General features: G+C 44.2%; 1 protein-coding gene across 1 annotated transcript in view; it reads left to right on the plus strand.

Moving 5' to 3' along the window:
• Positions 1-1,386: 1,386 nt before the first annotated feature.
• LOC124252019 (zinc finger protein 709-like) overlaps positions 1,387-21,682 on the plus strand; it is a 40,771-nt gene continuing 20,475 nt past the window's right edge. The window contains exon 1 of the mRNA XM_046685091.1: positions 1,387-1,493. Coding sequence (XP_046541047.1) covers positions 1,464-1,493 — 30 coding nt within the window. The 5' untranslated portion in view covers positions 1,387-1,463. The remainder of the gene's footprint in view (positions 1,494-21,682) is intronic.

Below are 21,682 nucleotides of genomic sequence, written 5' to 3' on the forward strand. Positions count from 1 at the left end.
CGTGGTCCTCAGATTTCAGTTCAGAATAAACTCACCCAAATTTTCAAAAAAAAAAAAAGATTGGAGCCTGAGCTAACAACTTTTGCCAATCTTCTTTTTTTTTTTCTTTTCTGCTTTTTCTCCCCAAATCCCCCCAGTACATAGCTGTATATTTTAGTTGTGAGTCCTTCTAGTTGTAGCATGTGGGACGCTGCCTCAGCATGGCCTGACAAGCGGTGCCATGTCCACGCCCAGGATCCAAACAAGCAAAACCCTGGGCTGCCAAAGTGGAGTGCAGAACTTAACCACTCACCACCGGGCCAGCCCCCCAAAATCAAGTATTGATTCATGTCACAACATGGAATTCCCTGAAAAAAATTATACCAAGTGAATGATGTCAATCACAAAGAGCATATTATGTAATTCCATTCATATGAACGTCAACAAGTTCGGAAATGTATACAGACGGAAAATAGATTAGTGGCTGTCTGGGGCTGGCGCTTGGAGGAGCTAGGTGGGCAGATAGGGCGGTGGTAGGTTAAGGGCAGAGGCATTTTTTGCAGGTGATGGAAATGTTCTGAATTTGACTGTGGTGATAATTGCAGGTATCTGAGAATATACTGAAGACGATCAGCTGTAGACCTTAAAGGGGTCCATTGTATAGGATGTGTACTGTATCTTTAAAAAACCGTTTAAATAAGTGGATAAATGCATTGAGTTTTTGCAATGCAAATAAGTTTGCAGTCCAATCTCTTAAGCATACGAATCATTTCCGGGTACATCCCACATTTATATAACCTTTTCTTGTTTTTTGTTATATCAGTCCAAACAGGAATTGAATTACCTTAGGGATATTATAGCCTTCGACATTTCAAAGTTCTCTGAGGATAATTCAACCAATGATCTAAAATAAAGTTCCATTCAGGTAAAACGTACACCTGAGAATTGAATGAACACGTCAGACCTTGTGGTTAGACTGAGAAGAGACCTTGCGCCCAGCTAGGGCTGAGGGCTCCAACTTCCCATCAGAGCGAAGGGCTTGGGAGGCCATAGGATTCGTTCAAGCATGACATGAGTGGGGTGGGGAAGCGCTGGGTGGAAGACTCGTCAGTGTCAACAGTCAGATCAAAGTGGAGCCAGACATTATTACGCATGGTGAAGTGATTTCAAATGTCTGCGTTTGCAAAGAAGGGTCACAGTTCCCCAAGTGGCCTCGCAGCATTGCATTTCAACGGAAAGGTCCCCAGAGAGGAGAAGGTCCACTTCCGGCTGGTCAGAAACGTAATCTCTGTCCCCCTGTCACTCAAGAGGGAGGGGGCGGGGATTTTAACCTGTCCAATCAGGGTCGGCTCCAAGGCAGGTGGGCGGGGCGAAGCTCCTCTACCACGCGCGACTTCCTGTTGCTCCACAAGCTTTCCAGTCACGGGTCGCCTGTCCTTAAACTCCTGGAGCTGCTCTGTCACCTGTGATGAATCGTATGAAGGATGCCAGGGGACCCAGGACAGTCAGCAATGGTGAGTGTGCGGTCCCGCGGTGAGGACGCGGGAGGAGGGGCTGGTGGGAAGCGGCGGGGCGGGCCCGGCCTCCCGCGGTCCCCTCCAGGGTCTGCGGCCCCGAGTCCGCGGTGGCGCCGCTCAGCCCTCAGGCCCCTCCGGCCGCAGCGTGGGGGCGGGGCCAGCAGCCGGGCCCCGGGCGTCCTGTGGTCCCTGCGCGCGGCGACTTGGGCCGGAGCGTCTCTGGGCCGCTGTGCGCCCGCAGCCCCGCGTGTCGCAGATGGTGCGGGGCCCGCGGGAGGGTTCGCAGGACAGTCGGGCCTCGGCCTGCGGGGTCTGTGGGTCCCCAGGGCCTCCTTTCTCCCCACATGGCACCCGTTTTCTCCTGAGTTTTCTAAACGTTTGGGGAGCAGCGTCTCAAATCCACGACCCTGTCCCCCAAGTTCTTCCAGGGCCGACAATAAATCCCTAAATTTCCAGATCCCTCCTCACGTTCCTAAACGCCAACTTCCGGTCCCCGATTCACAGCATTATCATCAGCTACAAACAGACCCGATATCTTAATTGTTTATCACTTTTGCATAGTCAGTGGGCGGCTCTTTTAAGAGGGTTTATTGCTCGTTCGTCGATGTTTTTCTTGAGAGAAAGTAGCGCATCCCCCTGGAGGCGCGTGGTGCGAGCTCCTCCCTCCTCTCCTCCAGGCTGCGTCCTGGGCGCGGACGTGCAGCTGTTAGTCCTTTGCTGCAGGTTCCTCTCGGCAAACTTTCCTGCGCGATCTGTCCGTCAGCACTGCCCTTCCCTGGGGTTGTCATCTTTACAAGACATATCTAGGAGCCAGCCGCGTGGCCTAACGGTTAAGTTCGCGCGCTCCGCTTTGGCGGCCCAGGGTTTCGCTGGTTCGGATCCTGGGTGTGGACATGGCACTGCTCATCAGGCCATGATGAGGCGGCGTCCCACTTGCCACAAGCAGAAGGACCCACAACTAAAATATACAACTATGTACTGGGGGGCTTTGGAGAGAAGAAAAAAGGAAAAGATTGGCAACAGTTGTTAGCTCAGGTACCAATCTTTAAAAAAAAAAAGGGTGTATTCAGTCTTAATAATACTAATAAACTAATAAAATGATAATTAACTGCACTTTAATTTAGTGTCAGTTTTTCAACGAATAAAAATTTATTTAATCAATACAGCTCGAAACAATATATTTCTAAAGAGGCAAGAAAGAGGTGAATTTCAGAAAAAATAAAATATTCCAGTGTTACATTGCATGATTTAAAATTTTTTTTTTCTCTTTTCTTCTGCTGGACATGATAGTAATATTCTGAGGTCTGTTCTTTCATTTTGGGTGAGTTCAAATGGATTTACAGGGCTTAGACTTGCAGACCTGAAGTGTGAAGTAGGATTAATAGTTTGTAAAACAATTCTTCTCATGGAAACAATTATTTAACATCTTTTTTTTCCAGAATGCAATACATTCTTGTGGGATTTTTTGTTGAGCCAGCAAACTGCCTTTCCATTTTCTTTCTTCTCTTCCTGATAAAGACTCGTTTGATTGTTTTTACTGGATTGTTCAAACACTGGGTTTGTGTCATTTAAAATACCAGTGTCGCCCAAAAACTCCAGTGGGGGCAGACGTCTGAGGGCAGTGAGTTTAAGCTAAGGCCCCCCGGGGCCTGCAGAGGGAAGGCGTTGAAGGCCCAGCTGTTCTTCCTGGGGAGCCTTCCCTTGCAGGTGTCCTACTGCTCACACCCCATGGAAGGAGCCTTTATCCTGAGAGCCCTGGAAAGCTGGGGGTGCACGTGCTCCTGGGGTGGGGAGTGATGCCCTTTCTGAGGTTGTCACTGTGGATTCCTTGGGCCTGTTTCTAGACATAATTGGAGTTTTGCATGCACAGTGGAGCTGCACTCAGAGAGTAATTTGTTTACACTGAGAAAGTCTGGAGAGTCAGGAGCTCTGTGTCCTGGATTAGGACCCATTAATCTGGGGTCCATTTGGGTCAGAACCTTAAACTGAATCCAGCTGAGTTTCCTCACTGTGAGAATGGAGCCTGAGAGAGGGAGCACGTGCATTGTTCCCTGGGGAGAGGAGGGTGTGTGGGGCTCCCAGAGCTCCTTCCTGTGGCTGCTCAGGTGCCCTCCCCTCCTTCTCCAGGGACTGACTCCCTCCAGGGCTTTGTCTCCACCAGGACAGTCAGGAACATGGGACCTTCTGACTGTGGCTTTCCTTCTGTCCTGTGGGAAGTAGGCTGCTCATCTGAGCTGATTCCAGTGTTTGTGTTTCTTCCCTTTGGATTCCTTTATCGATGAACTAGGGCAGCCCTTTGGCTCCAGTTTCCCTTAGCAGTTGGGTCCTGAGACTGTAAGTTGATGGAGAGAGAGGATGTTAGGGAAGCCAAAAAATTGTGGAACTAAATAGAAGTTTCATTCCTTTTAGGCAAGAGAACCTCAAGGTGTGTGATAAATGTATTAAGTTTTTGAGCACATTGTGTATTTTTAGATCAATTTTCATATGTGTGTGGTTCTAGAGAATATAGAAATTTAAAAGGCTAAAGCAATTGAATTTCTATTTTAATTGATGTGAGAAAAACTTCTGAAAGCCTATGTAAATCTTTCAAAATTCAATACATGTAAGGAGTAAGACTCAAACCAGTATTGCATTAAAATATGCTCCTTATTCCTGAAAATACCCTAGCGTGAGATACAGGGGAAGGACAAACTAGGATGCAGCTTGTCCTTTTAGTTAGGAAGAGATTTGAAAGTTTTCATTTTGTGGTTTGCAGTTTTCTAACAGCGCTTAAAGGAATTAAATCCTAGAATGGTTTCCTATGTACAAAAGTTAAAATTAAAGACTGTTAAATAGTAAAATATATATAAATTTCTCTGTTTTTTTAACAATAAATCTGTAAGATTGCAAAGTCTAACTTAAGACTCACGGCCAACATATCCTGGTCCCCTCCAGTGCTGTTACTCAAGTCACCCCCAAATACACAGTTGTATCATTTTTGAGCCTCTTGTTAGTATTTCTTTATATAAAAACAAGCAATTGAGAAGGCATATTTTTCTTACCCACTTTGTCCTTGTAGTGAGCAGTCAGACTCCACATTTTGGGTGACTGCTCACAGCTTAAGCCTCACCCACCCTCTTCCCCTTGTGCCCCCACCTGGACAAGCTGAGGAGGAAGCCTGGGTGCTCTCTCCTCCAGAGCAGGCAGGAGATTCCCACCACCCCAGCCCCTGCCTTTGTGCAGAGCTCTTGCCCCGGCCCCACCCCGAGGCCCAGTGAAGCCCCAGGCCAGGCTCCATTCCTTGCTTTCTGAGCCCTGTGAGAGCTGCTTGAGAGGCCGGCCCTGCCCTCCCCTCAGACCTGTGTTATGTGAATCCTAAGCCTTTTCCTACCCTGTGTGTGTGTGTATGTGTGTCTGTGCCACACGGGTCTGAGTCTCAACAAGGGAGCCCCGCCTCTGCAGGTGACCATAACAGCTGGTGCCCTGAGCAGCATGTCCAGATGTCACCGCACCCATGGGTCTGTCTTCTCTTGCTCTGACTTGCTCCGCCGCTCTGCTGCCTGGTGGTGGCGTGGGCTGAGGGCTTCTGCTTGCTGGGGAGCTCGTGCTATGAGCTGTGCTGCCCCGTGTTGCATTGTTGACCCACCAAGCCTCACTTCTGGGTTCATCCAACCAGAGTGGGCAATTTTGAGAATTTATAGGCATTTTGGAGCATGGCTATGGGATTGGGGCCTCTTTAAAGTGGTCCCGTTTCAGTGTCTTTGCTATAATTTATCTGTGTGTTAGAGTGAAGTTGTGACAGAGGCTAGGTTAGCTCCAACATACCCCAGGAATGTGGGTGGCACAGTGGGACTATACCCTGTGCAAGAGGAGGGCACATCGGTGGTCACTCCTGAAACAGCTGTCATTTAAAAAGAGAAAGTGAAGAGGGGGGAAAGGCAGGGAGCAGGTGGCAGGCTGATTCCACATTCCTAAGATCAGAGGGCTCACCGGGACGCTTAAGTACCTCTGCTGCTGCCCCTGCCTCTTCTGCCACAAAGATCCTGACCCTTGGGGTTATAGGGGATGATCCCCACGGCACCCCTGTGGCACAGCAAAGGGATTCCTTTAAACTTGACTTAAGTCCAGGGACCTTAAACTCGTTAAAGAACCCAGTTGTCATGGAGGAGGTTCCTAACCCTGGTGGCACTGTTTTGAGGTTCTTGGGAAGAAAAAATGTATAAATACCAGGGTAGAGAGGACACCCCTTCCTCTGAAGTATATCCAGTAACCAAAAAGACAAAACAGAGAAGGATAAGAGGGAGGGAACAAAAGAAAAAAATACTGAAAGAAAGGTCCACAGTTTGACCCAATTAGAAGTCTAGAATATACTAAACAGATTTACACAACAAAACAGATAGAGGTACACTGCTGGGCTTTTGGGCCTCTACTGCACAGGGTCTGAATTAATTTTGCTCTCTGATGTAATGCACTAATTCAGAAACCTTCAAGCAGTTGATCATTACTAGGTGTCATATTACAGTTATACCTAGGATCCCACTAAATTTAAGGAAGCTGCCCCTCATGATCTTAGGGGTGTTAATGAATATAATATAGAGGACAAATAAGACAAATGTTTCATCTTTAGCCCTCAGAACTATTGTTTTGCCTAAATTCTCCATAGTCATAACACCCATTGTCCTGAAATATCCCATAGTGAGCTGGGAAGCTCTGAACCAATGAGCAAGAATGAAAATTAAATGAAGTCTTTGCCACTTACAAATTGGCTTGACAAATTGGGACCCAGGGACCTTACCCCACAAATAAAGTAGTTAGTATGGCCCAATGTAAATTACCCACGGCCTGGAAGGATTGAAAACTGTATAGAAAACCTAGTTAGTGAAGGGTTCGTTATTCCCGGTGCTTCTTTTAACAGCCCAATTTGTCCTGTTATGAAACCTGGAAAGAACGACTGACCCCTCAGAGTGGTTCACCTCAACTCGAGGCTGTGGCTGCACCATGCAGACCTCTGTCCCCAGTCCCCACAGTGTGGAAATTACTGACCACAGCCAATCAGCAATTGATAAATATCCTGCTCTCACAGGTTTGGCTGAGTCTGTTCTGTCCAGTCCTGTGTCCACAGCCTCTCAGCTGCACTTGGCCTTCCCCTCTGAAGGGACATGATGCCCCTTTACTGGGTTATCCTCATGGATCTTCTACAGCTGTGCCCTCCCACAGTCATTGCAGGCGGCGTCTGAACTCATCCTGGTTCCTCCAAGAACACAGGTACGATGTCACATTACTGACACATGCGCTGAGGACATTCAGGACATAGAAATATTGGAAAAAGGAGCTCACAAAAAGTGCATAGACATTGCCACTCAAACATTGAGAAGCCTTGACAACTTTGTTAAATTTCTGGAAATTATTTGATAATGTGAGACCCGCTCCTTCTCTGACACCATGAAGAAATAGCTATTGTTCTCAGCGCTCACAACAGCTACTAGCTTCTCTTGATATTTGGGAGGGAATCTATTCTTTGCTTACAACGAATTTTACTTGAGCCCATTTGTGCTGTTACTTGTAAATTTACCACCTTGAATGGCACCCCCCCTGTACAAAAGGCTGGAGACTCTCAAATTGTCTTAGAGCCAACACTCCTGTTAGTGCCCTCAAAGACTCCTTCACTATAGAGGCCTCAGTGACCTTCTGTCATGCCTCCTGGGGCACCCAGGTGGCCTTAAGTTGTCCATGGGCTTCTGATGCAAGAACCTGCCCTAGTCCCCAGGATATATGTTATTAGAGCTGCTATGACCTCTACTTATGAGGCTATTATGAAAGTAGATGGCCCTGAGCATGTGACCATATATGCAGCAACCCATTTTGCCTTGGGACCTGGAAGCAGCCCTTCAGGAGCTCAGCATGGCTACTGAGACCCCCCAGAGACACGATGGAGGCAAACCTGGGCCCTCTGGGATAGCCTACCTGCAGGAGGGGGTGGTCTTTGCTGTCCTCAGTCTCCTGCCAGGTGCCATGGTGTTGAAGGAGGTCATCCTTTGTCCAGACCCCCAGGCTCCCTGGGAACATCTTTAGGATTCCCTGAGCAAAAAGTAATGGGAGTTCATAGACTTTAAGGATGACATCACCACATTTGTACATGATGGAGCTCAGGCAGAGTTGCTTTTCATGTCTTAATTGGGCCATCTCTGATGAAGGACTGGATCTAAGGGTCATCACACTGACCACACATCAAAGAGTCATCTTAGCACCGACCAACAATGGGCTCCAGCTGCAGACCTTACAGACTATGTGCAGTTCCCTGAGAGTTGCCCCTTTGTGGTAAAGGACTCTGGGAATCTCTTGCCTCACAGTTACCTACAATAGAAATCAAAGTAACACTTGTCTATAAACATACGAAGGCCACACAGCAAGCCTCACCAGGACACTCTCTATCCACGTGGGAGTTCCGGACACACCTGATGGTAACAAAGGCACTCATTTCACGTCTCAGAATACACAGTGCTGGACTCTTAACAAGGCGTTCAATGGAAATTTCTCCTCTCTTCCATGTCTCAGGGTGCAGGCCTCATAGAGCAGCATTATGGCTTATTGAAGTAAGTTCAAATTAGAGGAATGGAAGATGGTCTGTTTCTGTCATCAGTTAGTCATCAGAGGTGAATATTAGTGTATCTCATTACTTTTTTTTGTAGTAGTCTTTACTGTTTTAGGAGCAGTTTTAGGTTTACGGGAAACTTGATTGGAAAGTACAGAGACTTCTCACATATCCACTCTGCCTCCACTCAGTTTGCCTAATATTTTATATCTTGTATTACTGTCATACAGTTGTTACATTTGATGAGCCAATTTGATGCATGAAAGTTCATAGGTTGCATTAGTGTTGACTCAGTGTTGTGCAATCTCTGGGCTTTGGCTAATGTCAAATGGCATGTCTCCATCATTTCTGTATCGTATGGAACACTTACACTGTCCTAAAAATCTCCTGTGCTCCACCATTCATTCACCCCGAAATCCCTGGCAACCAATGATCCTTCAGTGTCCTACACCTGTATCTTTTCCAGAATGTCATATACTTGGAATCATACAGTGTGTAGCCTTATCACGTTGGCTAGGAACCTGGGAGGATCTCTTTGGAATAGAAGTCCATTGAAGGGGAATGAGAGTTTAGGGTGGTGACAGTGGCTTAATATGCTGGTTTCTCATTGGCTGAGTTGTTGCTGGGCAAGGAGAAATTCTTCCTTCCTCCTGCTGGGGTCTATAAATTTAGCTTCTTCCTGTTGGGGAATGGGAGGGACACTTCTTCCTCTCTGGGTTCTGCAAGGTATGGCTAGTAGTAGTGCATGAGAGCTCCCCATTCAGGGCTTCCTGATTCCATTTTAAATGGGATTTCCTGTACTTATTTTAACATTTGCAACCCCAGGTGACTGTGAAGTGTGGCAGTGGCAGACCCAGAACCCATGTCGTGAGGCACAGGCCCCTTGAATACAGTACTCCCCACTGTCACATAAACATCACCTCTGTACCAACAAGCACAGTTTCACAATAGTCTCAATACCACCAATAATGTCAAAGAGACATCCTGCTTTATCCTAGCTCTTGGAGTCCCTCAGGTACCCAGCTCTACCTAAATCACTTTCCCTGTTATCTCTGGCACATCCCACCCTTTGGTTTCAGTGGCCTCATGCACTGGCCACACCCCGTTCCCTCACCTCAAAACCCAGCTCCAGAGTGAGTTTGGTTCCCACCTACCAAGGCCAATGCTTACTTTTTCTGGAACAGGACTCAGACTGCAGGCTTCTAGCCCTGAGGCCTGGGGGAAATGGTGATCTCAGCCAGACCCTCTGCGCTCCTGGGGCCCCCTCCCTTCACATGGCTCCCAGAATGCAATGGGCACCACACCAAAGGAAGTGGCAGGAAATGGTGGTGATCTCCACCCCTCCTGAAGGGCACAGGTGCAGGAGGTAGTGCCCCCTTCTCCTTTGTTGGAGGCCATGCCCGCTGTTTCTTGAAGGAAAGAGGTAGAAATGGGTCAAGCCACATGCCTATGTGCTCTTGCAACAATATCCTGTGCTTTCCTGGGTCCCCAAGGTGATGTCTCTGTGGCTGGGAGACCTGGGGACTGAGGTCCCCAGGCCTTGACCCCCCTATCAGGGAATGTTCCAGGGCAGGGCAGGGGTCAACGCCTCAGTGAGGATGGCCCATGGGACTGACCCACTCGAGGTCTGCATGCAGGTGATGGATCCCAGACCACAGTGACTGCAGCAGAGGACACAGTGGCTCGTGGAGGACCCACACACCTTTGTTGTCCTCACTGAGCTTCCATTGGGAAAGCAAAGTGAGGAAGGGACATGTGGTGATGGGCACATTTCTGGAACTGATCCTGGCAGCGTGAGGGGCTGGAACACGGTGATTGCTACAGCCATTGTGGGCCGACTCTCCCCTGTTCAGGCTCCTGAGCTGTGACTCTTACAGATATGACCTTACTGTACTGTGTGGGCTCAGGAAGTGGGAAGGCCCTTTGCCATCAGGAGGGGCAGATGTACCCTCCTGTCGAGATTGGTTTGGGGCCAGGAGTCACCCCTCTGTCACACAGCATGAGCTGAGAACTGTTCACTCTGTTGACATCAATGGGGATTGATTTGGGAGCCAGGAGACACCCCTCTACCAGGTGGGATGGGAGTGAGAACAATGCACTTTGTGAAGATCTGGGCCTGTGATGAAGTTTGTGTAAAGATTTCATGTTTACGTGTGTGTGTGTGTGTCTGTCTGTCTCTCTATGAGCCCTGATATGTAAGAAGTATTGGTGTGACAGGCCTTCTGGTGGGGTCTTCGGTGAACAGAGCAGAGCAAATATCCCTGTTTGCTCTAAAGCTGACATTTTAGGAGAGAAAAAGAAGATATGTAAGTAAAATTATACCATGATGATTGGCCCTAAAGAGTAAAGAAAAGTGGGGAGGAGTGTAGAGGGCCTGGGCTCTGTGTGTCTGTGGAAACAGCTGTGTGTCTCTGAGCCATTAACTCTGAGGGTTTGTGAGTTTTATGTCTGCGTCTGCATGTGTCTTCCTATATGTGCCATGACAAAGCATGTGTGATTTTGCATGTCTGTCTGTGGAGCTATATGTGTGTGTCCTTTGAATTCTGGAGTGGTTGGTTTTCCCATGTTCTTGCCTAACTGCCCTGGTAGCTCCTTTCTCACCACGGTGGGTAGAGCTGGTGAGAGCAGACATCTGTGTCTTCTCTCTGATCTGAGAGAGAAAGCCTGCAGTCCTTCACCATCAAGAGTGACGTCAGCTGTGGGTTCCTCACTGATGCTTTATTTCAGGGTGAGGGAGTTGACTGAGGGAGGTTCTCATGGTTTATTGAGTGTTTTCCTTGTGAAGGGGGAGTTGAACTTGGTCTAATTCTTGTTTGTACCTATCGAGATGATCCTGTAGTTTTTGACATTGATTTTATTAACTGTTTCTTATGTTAATTCATTTTCAAATGGAAAACCAGCATTTCTTTCCTGGGTTATGTGGTCATTGTATTTAGGTTATTTTAGTATATTGCTGGATTCAGTGTATTAGTTTTGTGTGTAGGCTTTTTTCATCTATATTGAAAATAGACATTTGTTTACTGTATTTACTGTGTATAAAATTATCTAATACGGCATACAGTGTGTATCTGTGTAGATATAGAGAAAGGATGTAGAATACAGTATATATATATTTATATATGGTATATTTAGTATATTACCTGTGTATAGTATAGGTAGCATATAATTTAGTATTATATGTAATTAGTTTATACTATAATTAGAATATATAATTAATATATGTATAATTAGTCTTATAGTATATGCTATAGTGTTATACTTTTACAGAATAGTATTACAGTCTTAGTCTGTAGCATAGTGGGTATCATTGCCATGTCTGTCTACCATATTATTCAAATAAGCCATTCACAACCTGTCCTGGGAACATAGGGACACCTCACTGTCTTGATCCTCCAAAGCCTGCCTCCCACACCCTCTGTTTGTCTTCTCTGCTTGTAAGTGAAACTGAGGTGGCAGTGTGGGCTTCAGAAATTTTAACTATTTTATCAGCCTGAGGGTTGAGGTGAGGCTCTGCGGTTTGATGTTCAGTACGTGCAGAGACATGTGTGACCTTCTTATGTATTTGAGTGACTATGAGCAAGATTCTCCCAGAGTGTTTTCTCCTAATAGGGTGACCTGGGATAAGGAGTTGATGTTGATCTTGTTTTCAGGCAGCTAGACCATTGGCAGTGATCTACAAGTCTCTAAAACTGTGAAGATGAGGTAGACTGTTGGCCAGGGCATCCTCTAGCATGATTCCTTGGAGTTTGACTAATCCTACTGACCATTGTGTCCCATTTTCATCAGGGATGGCCTGGTTAGGGACAGTAGCAGCAGCTCTCCAGTGTTCTCCATCACATGTGCTGGTGGCACACCACTGTTGATATGAAAATAGGTGCAGGATTCATTTATACATGAACAAGAAATCAGAGCACATTTCACAGTGTACACCACGTGACCTTTGCATATCAAAGGCAAGGAAAAATCTATATTTTAAATTGCTTCTTTTTACATAAATGCTGAAAAGACTTACCAGAAATGAATGGCATTATTATCTACATGAACATGGGGATTCTAGATGCCAATTTTAGAAGACATGCTAGGAGCAGCCTTCAGGCACACTTAAATCTCAGACTGAGATTTTGAAACTTGATATTTATAATAAACAATTCATGACACACAAAAAAATGTGTGTGAACCATATTTTATTTTTAATAGTGTTGAATAAAAAATTGAGCCTAGTAAGTTGTAAAGATCTAATTGGCTTTATTGAGCAACTCCTCAGTTGGGCAGCATCCATCTAGCAGGCAGAGAGGGGCTCCAGAGGGTACAGAAAGGGAAAGGTTTTAAAGACAGGACAAGGAAGTCATAAGCAGAAGAAATGATTATGTTAGGCAATTTTACCTCCCTTGGGGACACAAGGGTAGTATTAGATGGATCACCTCCTCATCTTCCTTTGGGGGATGGAGAGGCCCGTGTGGCACATTGCCTCATTGGTGCTGACCAGAGAATCCTACACTGACCGGTCAGGCTACATTCCCAGGGAAGATTACCCCTGCAGTTAGGTTGGGTATTAAGCTCTGGTTTGGTGATGTGAGTCTAGCAAAAGTGACTCCATTTGGAACCTGTGGTTTTCTTCTTTATAATTTCTTCCATTTTTATTAGATTCTCAGCTTAATTGAGAGATGTGATAAAAATTTAAGGCATTATAGCCACTCTCAGCTACTGTTGTGAAATTCTCTCCGTTTTTGTTGGTCCTTTGGGTGGTATCCAGAAGTCAGAACCCTTTTTCTTAACCTCTGTGACATTCATTGGTCAAGGCTTCAGGTTTACAGTCTTTAATCTGTCATCTCTTCATTCCTTTCCTGATGTTCCAGTCTTAAGGAGATCAGTTGCTTGGTGGTTAGCAGCTGCAAACATGCATTTAAACTTTTGAGATTATACAACACACCAGGGGGTTTATTATGATTATAATCAGGATAATTCTCAATATATGTAGTGCACTTTGAAGTCATCATCCCCAAGACCCTAATCAATCAAAATCATATAAGGCAACAAAAGACCCCATTGAAGGAGTCACCTTTTAAAAAAAGCCAAGTGGCTTGCTGAGTTTCACCTTCCCCAGGAGTGTTCATTCAGGAGCAGCAGGTGGTGTTGGCCACAGCACAGACACCTCCCTGCTCAGCTAAAAGAGAATCCAGGGCTGTCCTGGTACCAAGAACAACTTTGACCAGAGAGTCTAAGGATCTTTGTTGGGTGTCTCTTGTCTTAGCAATGGGTTTTGCAATGTCTTCAAGAGCTAAAGAGAGGTTTTCTGATCATATTCTCATTTACATTTACTCCTAACCAAGGAAGTATGGCCCTGTCAAAGAAAGTGAATCCTGAGTCCTGAATGCCTCCTGGTAGGTCCTTTCAAACTCAGTGATGTAAATTCAGGGGAGTCAACCAGTGAGATGTCTGAGTTCACCTGTGAAAAGTTAGGGGCACAGTTAGATAATGTAAGAGGCATTGCCCAGTTATGCACTATTTTTCTAGGGATTCGTAGTCCCAAGAATCGTAACTGTTACCGAACCAGGTTTGTTTTCGCCTACCGCCCAGAGAGCCAAGCATCGAGACGACAAGATTGCAGCAGAGAGAGAGTGTACTCACAAGGCAGCCATGAGACGAAGCGAGGGCGTGAGCCTCAAATCCACTTCCCCCAAAATAGGGACTCAGGGATATTTATGGAATTGGGGGCAAGGTGATCTGAAACGTGGAGACAGGTGATTGGAGAGGGGGAGAGGTGTGGTATTTGATGATCTGTGCAAGCTTAGTCAGACTTCATGCCTCCTCATAGGACCCGTGTTCATAAAATGGTGGCATTAGCATGATTTGGGCATGGAGTTTTTAGCCTCTTGATGTCAAAAGGTCACTTATCGGACATCTGCACGGGCCCAGTTGATGGGTTGGTGGTCTCAACTGGCCTGAAGTGACCAAGGAATTCTAATTCCTGAAAAACAGCTCGCCCACCCATTACCATGGTGACCCAGGCTCCAGGGAGATGTTATCTATAGGAACCTAGTGGGAGTCAGATAGCATTTTGCCTAAGCAGCACAGTTAACAATGGAGGGGGGAGGTTCAACAGCTGAAAGCTATAATCAGTAATTGCCAAAAGGACAGAACCTTTAGTTCCTAGCTACTTAATCATCAATGGCTAATTCTTTGCTGGTTTCAATAACTACTACAGACAAAGATAAATCCTATAACCACTCTCACTAAAGTGGCATTGTTCATGAATTCATTCACAGGGATTTTTGCATTTACTCATTCAAGCCAGGGGTCAGGTAGATTGTCTCCTAGCCAGAAATAAATAGTTCATCTAAATTCCAGAGGTTACCCTTCTTAGCAGTGGTCTGGGGGGTATGGATGATGGTGTTATCTATCCAGGCCATTGCCAGACTAAAGGAAAGAAAGAAAAGAAGTAAGGGCTTTATATTTAGCTTAAGTAGGAAGTTGGTCTGGCATCCTTAGAGGATGCAGTCTATATCAATGTCAGTTACTTCTCTTCCTTGTCAGTTTTTTTTTTTGGAGGAAGATTAACCCTGAGCTAACTGCTGCCAATCCTCCTCTTTTTGCTGAGGAAGACTAGCCCTGAGCTAACATCCATGCCCATCTTCCTCTGCTTTATACATGAGATGCCTACCACAGCATGGCTTGCCAAGCAGTGCCGTGTCTGCACCCAGGATCCGAACTGGCGAACCCCGGGCTGCTGAGAAGCGGAACGTGCCAACTTAACCGCTGTGCCACTGGGCTAGCCCCTTCCTTGTCAATTTGATTTGGAGGTCTCTAGCATCTGTACAGGACCAGATGTCAGGTGGTGCCTTCTTCACCTGTGAGATGTGTGTCCAAGGTTCAAGCCCCTGAAGTTTGGCTGTCATCTGGGTAGTGAGGAGGACCCCATATAGTTTCTTCCAAGGAGATTTAAGAGCAGTCTTTATGCTCACTAGTTTATTTTTATGATCTTAAAATTATCAGAAATTTGTACTTGTCAGAAAGTTCTTTCCTTGAATCTCCTTGAAGATGAAGTACTTTTGCAGGAACCCTTTTGTAAAAGCTTCAGAGTAAAACAAAAACTGTAAATGAGAGAAGACAAAAATGCCCATGGTTAAAGATCTGATGAGAGTGCATTACAATGTAATTGACAAGGAAAATTGCTCTCTTTTTTTTGGTAACATACAACGTTTTAAGGTAATAACTGGAAATTTGACTGATAACATAATACCAGCATATATCAGATTTCCAGGAATTTCACACACTTACTGGAACTCATGGAACATATATCAGTACAGACACAAAATAAAGAAGGCTTAATATTACTTCGTATCTGCCAATGCTTCCCGTGTGATATAGCATATCAAGTGTCTAATTAGTTTAACAACTTCCTTTTAATAAGGAGAGAGAACAAATCCTTTGAGATGTTCTGGGGACCCACTGGAAAAATCCAAAGTCAGTTCAAAGTCATAAAGACTTCTCTTAGAATTTGACTTTTGGGAAGTTTGTCAAAAGTATCAAAAGGTTTTTTAGATACTTGCCTAAATAGGATCACAGATCATCATGAAACAATACTTAATTATCTGTTTGACCAGAGTGACAATAAACGATTTCAAAGGCAAATACAGAGGTTTACATAGTCATGTGCAAATTTAATTATTTTAATATCCAGAATTCAGGATTTTAAGTAATCAAAGACCTGATGAAGAAAACTTGGAACACAAGTAATTATTTCACAACACACAGGATCTTCATTTTTTTCTCTAGGCAGATTACTTAAAAAGGTAAAGAAACAAACATTCTGTAGTCTCTGATTCTCAAGAGCAGACCAATAGTTCGGGAAATGTTTGTCCTTTATAGAGAGAAAACCAGTAGTAATTTTACAGCAGCTTACTTTACATATTAAAACTCGTTTACTGAATTAAATTTATTCCAATCTCAGCCAGCCCTGACCACACATGAAATTCCTTTTCCTTTTATTTTTAGTAGTTTTAATTATATATAATTTTTAATTCTTCAAATCTTTAATTTCTAGTGAAAACTAAGAAGTGTGCAATTATGAACTGTTTTGCATTAGTATTCTGTGGATTGACAGACTTTTATAAAAACATTTTATAATTTCTAGAAAGATGTCCTTCCTCATAGTAAATTTTTTAGCATGGCATAAGAGGTGTTTCCTAATAGAGACAAAGATCTTTAATTCCTCTGTAGAGGAAAACATAAAGTAGATAGACCCATGTTCAGTAATTAATGTTTCAGCATTTCCTCTCTTTTGGAAATGATGTGGATATTCAGTCACTTTAGCTGAACTCATCATGTAACTTAACTCAGCAAAACTTTAAGGTTACAGTTGACCAAAAAGATTTGGGGAGCTATTTAATACGTTCACCTTCGAGTGTTTTATCTTCCTTGCACCTACTTAATTTGCTTGTTCTTAACAACTATGTTTAGATTACCCACAAAAACTTCTCTAGACATTAGACAAAGTCAGCCGTCATCCCAAACAAATTTTTCTTGCTGACAAATTTTGTAAAAGATAACATGAATTCATTTGATTAATAAACCTAGGTGGAATAAGAGTGGTATGTCTGCATTATATTCAAGGTTGATAACACAAAAGACAGGTCTGTTTTAATTAAATCCACAAATGTAAACTAGTTTAATACAAGTATTTCCCCAGATCACCTGAAAAGCATTTGGGTTAGTTTCTATTATAGTTTTGAGAATTTTATGAATACTAAGCACTTGTTTGTTTCAGCCAATTAAATAGAACTCTTTTACAAATTAATTTTAGTAATACCATTTGCAGATGGAAAAATACTACATATATACAACACATAGTGACAAATGCAAACAAAAACCTTATAGTGTTTATTTAAAAATTTTAGCCATGAGACAGATATGATAATGTAGAACTTTCTAGTTGTTAAGTAATTGGATCTAAGTGTGTTTCTGGTAGATGGAATCAGTTAAGTTTACCTTCTCAGATGACTAGAGCCGTTCACTAGTATCTGTGGAGAAACACTAAAAAGATTTATTTGCCCAAGTTTCAAATGACCTTCCCCCTTTCATTTTTCTTCTGATAAGAATGACCTCCCTGAGTTCATACTTTAACGTTTGTATCTCAGAGGCACAGGGAAGGGATGCAAATGTGTCCAAGAAGGACTTTGATCCCCTAGGGCCAATCATTTATAAGCCTTTGGAGCTGAATAGGGCAGGTTTTGAGATTGGTAATAAGAATTTATCTGCCTCTAGAGCTGCATTTCTAGTTTTGCAAGGATTTGTGAGATTAGGACAGTTGCTCTCAATTCCTCAAAGAATTGGGTTGTAGCCTAGAAGATAAAGGACTGACACACCCATCCACCAATATTGGAATGTTTTTCTTGCCCTCTGGGTACATTTATCTTAGAGGAGAAGGAAATTTTTTTTTCTATCAGACTCTGAATATCAGCTCAGAATTTGACCAAATTTCTGGTTTAAAAGTTATTAAATTATTTGGAATATCTTTTCAGGTTTCAGCCAGGACAAGCAATGAATACTTCTGGTAATATTGTACAACCTCTTGGACTCAAGAGGTGTCCCCGAGGAGGGTGCAAAATATGTTATCCTCACAAGAGCTAGAGTCACTCCCAAAGGTAGCCAAAAGGAAGGACTGACAACTTGCATGTCCCAGGCAGGTACAAAACCAAGCTATGTTTTAGGACACAAAACAAGACAAGGAAGAGACAGTACTTATCTTTGGGAAAGAAAGGATCAAAAACCAGTTGGTTTGGATTTGGAAGGGAAAGGACAGTGTGAAATCTTATTTCCCTCTCTTGACTGGGCCCTGCAGCCAGTGGTCCAGGAGAGCTGGCTCTGTAAGAATTCTCACCCAAAGCCGGCTGTTGCCAGTTCTCCCAGGATCCCAGCTGCAGGCTCCAAAGCAGGCTTTAAAACAGAGGGGTATAGCTCTGGTATCTGTCAGAATTTGGGGAAGTTTTTCACTAATTTTAATTGTAGTTTCTGTTAGCTCTTTAAAGAGTAGCTTACTAGAAAATCCCTGTCAGCTTTGAGAGGGGCCTCCATGGGGTCCTTCCTTTGAAGGCACCTGTCAGGGTGTTTGTAAGGCTATAAACTTGGTGAACTTTGTTTATGGTTGTACAGTCTTGTTTTAGGTACATTTCACCTTAACATGCCAGCAGTAACCAAAAGATGTTACTGCAAACTGGCCAAGAAAAAGCCTTGTGTCCACCACCAATTCCTAACATGGAACCTGGGCTAGGGGATTTATTGAACCAGCAGACTTCAAGAAATAGGGACTGCATACTGATGCCAAACACATAGGAAACTGCAGATGCCACCATCCGTTACCAACATGGAATTTGGGGACAGAATCAAGAACTAGGGCTTCCAATCAAATTGGGAATTGTGGTCTGAACTACCAGCAATTCCCAACATGAAACAAAGTGACTCCAGACAAATGGGGAACTGACTTGAAAGCCAATTAGATTGAGAGGTTTTGGCAAGACAGTGGAGCCCAGAACCAAGATGGAACTTTTTCATGGCCCTCAGAAATGGTGAGAAAGACAGAACTCAAAAGGATTATATGGGTACCACTCCTGTGTTTCTCACTCTCCCCTAATGCTGTCAGTGGTTTCTTTGGATCCTGTTGCTGCCATCACACATGTTAAATAAAAAAATTAAATTGAGGGGCCGGCTCCGTGGCGGAGTGGTGAAGTTCATGTGCTCCGCTGTGGCGGCCCAGGGTTCGGATCCTGGGCGCGGACGTGGCACCGCTCGTCAGGCCACGTTGAAGCGGCATCCCATATCCCACAACTAGAAGGACCTGCAACTAAGATATACAACTATGTACTGGGAGGTTTGGGAAATAAAGCAGAAAAAAAAAGATTGGCAACAGTTGTTAGCCCAGGTGCCAAGCTTTAAAAAAAAAAAAAAAAAAAGGAAGATTGGCGACAGTTATTCGCCTAGGTGCCAATCTTTAAAAAAAAAAATTAAATTGGGTAAATTTTAAAGATTGAATTGGCTTTAACAAGCTATTCATGAACTGGGCAGCATCCCATCTGGGAAATAGAGAGGAGCTCCAAAGGGCCTCAGAAAGGGAAAGGATTTTAAAGGCAGACAAAGGAGGTCATAAACAAAATAAAAGGATTATTTCAGACAAGGTTATCTCTGTTTGGGGACAAAAAGGTCTTATTAGGTGGATTACCTCTTCTTCCTCAGGGAGATGGAGAGGGCCATGTGGCAAATTACCTTATTATTACCTTATTACAGGATATCCTAGACTGACAAGTTACATTACATTCCTGGGGAACGTTGAAGCTTCAGTTAAGTATTAAGCCCTGATTTGGTGATGTGGGACTAGGAAAAGTGACTCCATTTTTGGCCTGTGATTTTCTTTTTTTTTTTTTTTAAGGAAGATTAGCCCTGAGCTAACATCTGCTGCCAGTCCTCCTCTTTTTGTTGAGGAAGACTGGCCCTGAGCTAACATCCGTGCCCATCTTCCTCTACTTTATATGCGGGACACCTACCACAGTATGGCTTACCAAGTGGTGCCATGTCCGCACCCAGGGTCCAAACCAGTGAACCCCAGGCCATCAAAGCAGAATGTGTGAACTTAACTGCTGCACCACTGGGCCGGCCCCTGATTTTCTTTTTAAGAATCTTTTAAATCAAATGACTGATTTATTTTTAATGGGAAGCCACAGTTCTGTGTGTTAATCCTCTAAACAATAATTTTTTGAAGTTTGCAATACACTTTTACAAACCATAAAAAATTAATTTTCTCAATTCTGTTTCTCTATAAAAAGACAAGTGATATTACAGCCTGTAGTAACATTGTATATTAATCTGGAGAGGATTTCTGATATGGGCAGTGTATAAATGCACTAGGGGGGTATAATAATATGAGGAGCTCCGCTGACCCACTCCCCACTGAAACTAGTGGAAATTATTTCAAAACAAACTTTTGAAGCCTCTGGAAATTATCCTAAAGGCAAACAGCAAGTGAGGAACATCTATTCAAGAAAATCAATGGAAATTCCGTGAGAAAGGGGAGAGTGTGTGGGATTTGAACCATGTCCACTCCCTCCCTGCTCTCAGCTCAGCAAGTGAGCCCTCCTCTCCACAGCGCTGCCCCCCAAACCAGAAGACAAGGTTATCCCTCCCTACGCTCCCAGAAGGGGGGCTTTTTCCCAGGAGGAGCAGGACTTCAACATTACCCATCCTGCCTGCAGCTGCCTGTTGCTGAATTTAAGTCCCTTATTGGTTCACATGAAATGTGGGGACACCCTTCTTGCCCCAGCCCCTCCTCATGGTGCAGAGGCTCTGCTATGCTCATGCTGTGCTGAGAATGCTGGGCACTGACCACTCTTTCCCCAGCTCATGAGGTGGCTGTAACATGAGACAATCAAGAGGACTCTGGCTGCTGTCTCTCCACTGCACTGATCACTCAGCCCCTAGAATGGGATTGTCACCAGAGAGAGGCTTCCTGATGTCCCCACCACAGCTCCAGAGTCCTGGCACGGAGATTTTACCCAAACCTGGGGAAAAGCCAGCCATAAAACACAAAGTTCTTAATTCCTCCCAAAGGAATTAACTTGGCCAGCAAAACATCATGAAAAGTTCAAGTCAGAGGACACTCTCAGGAAAGTGGAGAATGAGGTGGGAAGGCAATTAGTAGATTTGTGTATTTAATGAAGATAGAGCTTACACTAGAGGCTGATTAGTTTTCTGGAAAGAACCAAGGAATTACATTGCTGGGAGGACACTTCCTAGGGTCAGACCAAATATCAAACAGTAGCTTCAGAAAGTATTGCCCCAGAGCCAGCCCTGATGGCCTAGTGTTAAAGCTGGTGCTCAGTGTTTCAGGCTGCCTGGGTTCCATTTCCGGTCATGGAACCACACCACCTTTATGTCAGATGCCATGCTGTGGCAGTGGCTCACGTAGAAAATCTAGAACAACTTACAACTAGGATACACAGCTATGTACTGGGACTTCAGGGGAGAAAACTAAATTAATTAATTAATTAATTAATGAAAGTATTGCTGCAAAGGAGCCAGAATTTCACTGGAGTATTTGGTAGAGCAAGTTATATCCCCAGGACATTGGTAAAAACAGTAGAGCAATCAGCCAGCAATTAATCTAGTTTAACCCCTGGGTGTGTATGTGAAAGAGGAAGAGAGCCCTACTAATACCACTGTCTCTTGAGTGTAGACATACAAAGATATGCACAATTGTTGGAGCTGTGTTAGAGGTTTCACTCTGTATGGAGGACATAGACTTAACTAAAATAATCCACTCAGTCACTGAACAAATAAATAAGCTAATAACAATATAAAGGGGACCAGTACCCAGATGTGCTACAATATATTACCTAAAATGTCTGGTTTGCATCACAAATATGACACATACAAAGATACAGGAAAGTAAGAACTATACACTGGGGTGGGGGGGGGGGGGAACAGCAATTGAAAAAATTACCCAACTTCTACAGGAAACCCCAGTAAAATTAACAAGTGATGTTTCAGCAGAGAAAAGGGAGGTCAGAAGGAAGAGGGGTAACATATTCAAAGTGCACAAAGATAAAACCTGTCAGCCAAGAATCCT

Source organism: Equus quagga, chromosome 14 (assembly GCF_021613505.1).
Source record: "Equus quagga isolate Etosha38 chromosome 14, UCLA_HA_Equagga_1.0, whole genome shotgun sequence".
NCBI classification, from domain to species: Eukaryota; Metazoa; Chordata; class Mammalia; order Perissodactyla; family Equidae; genus Equus; species Equus quagga.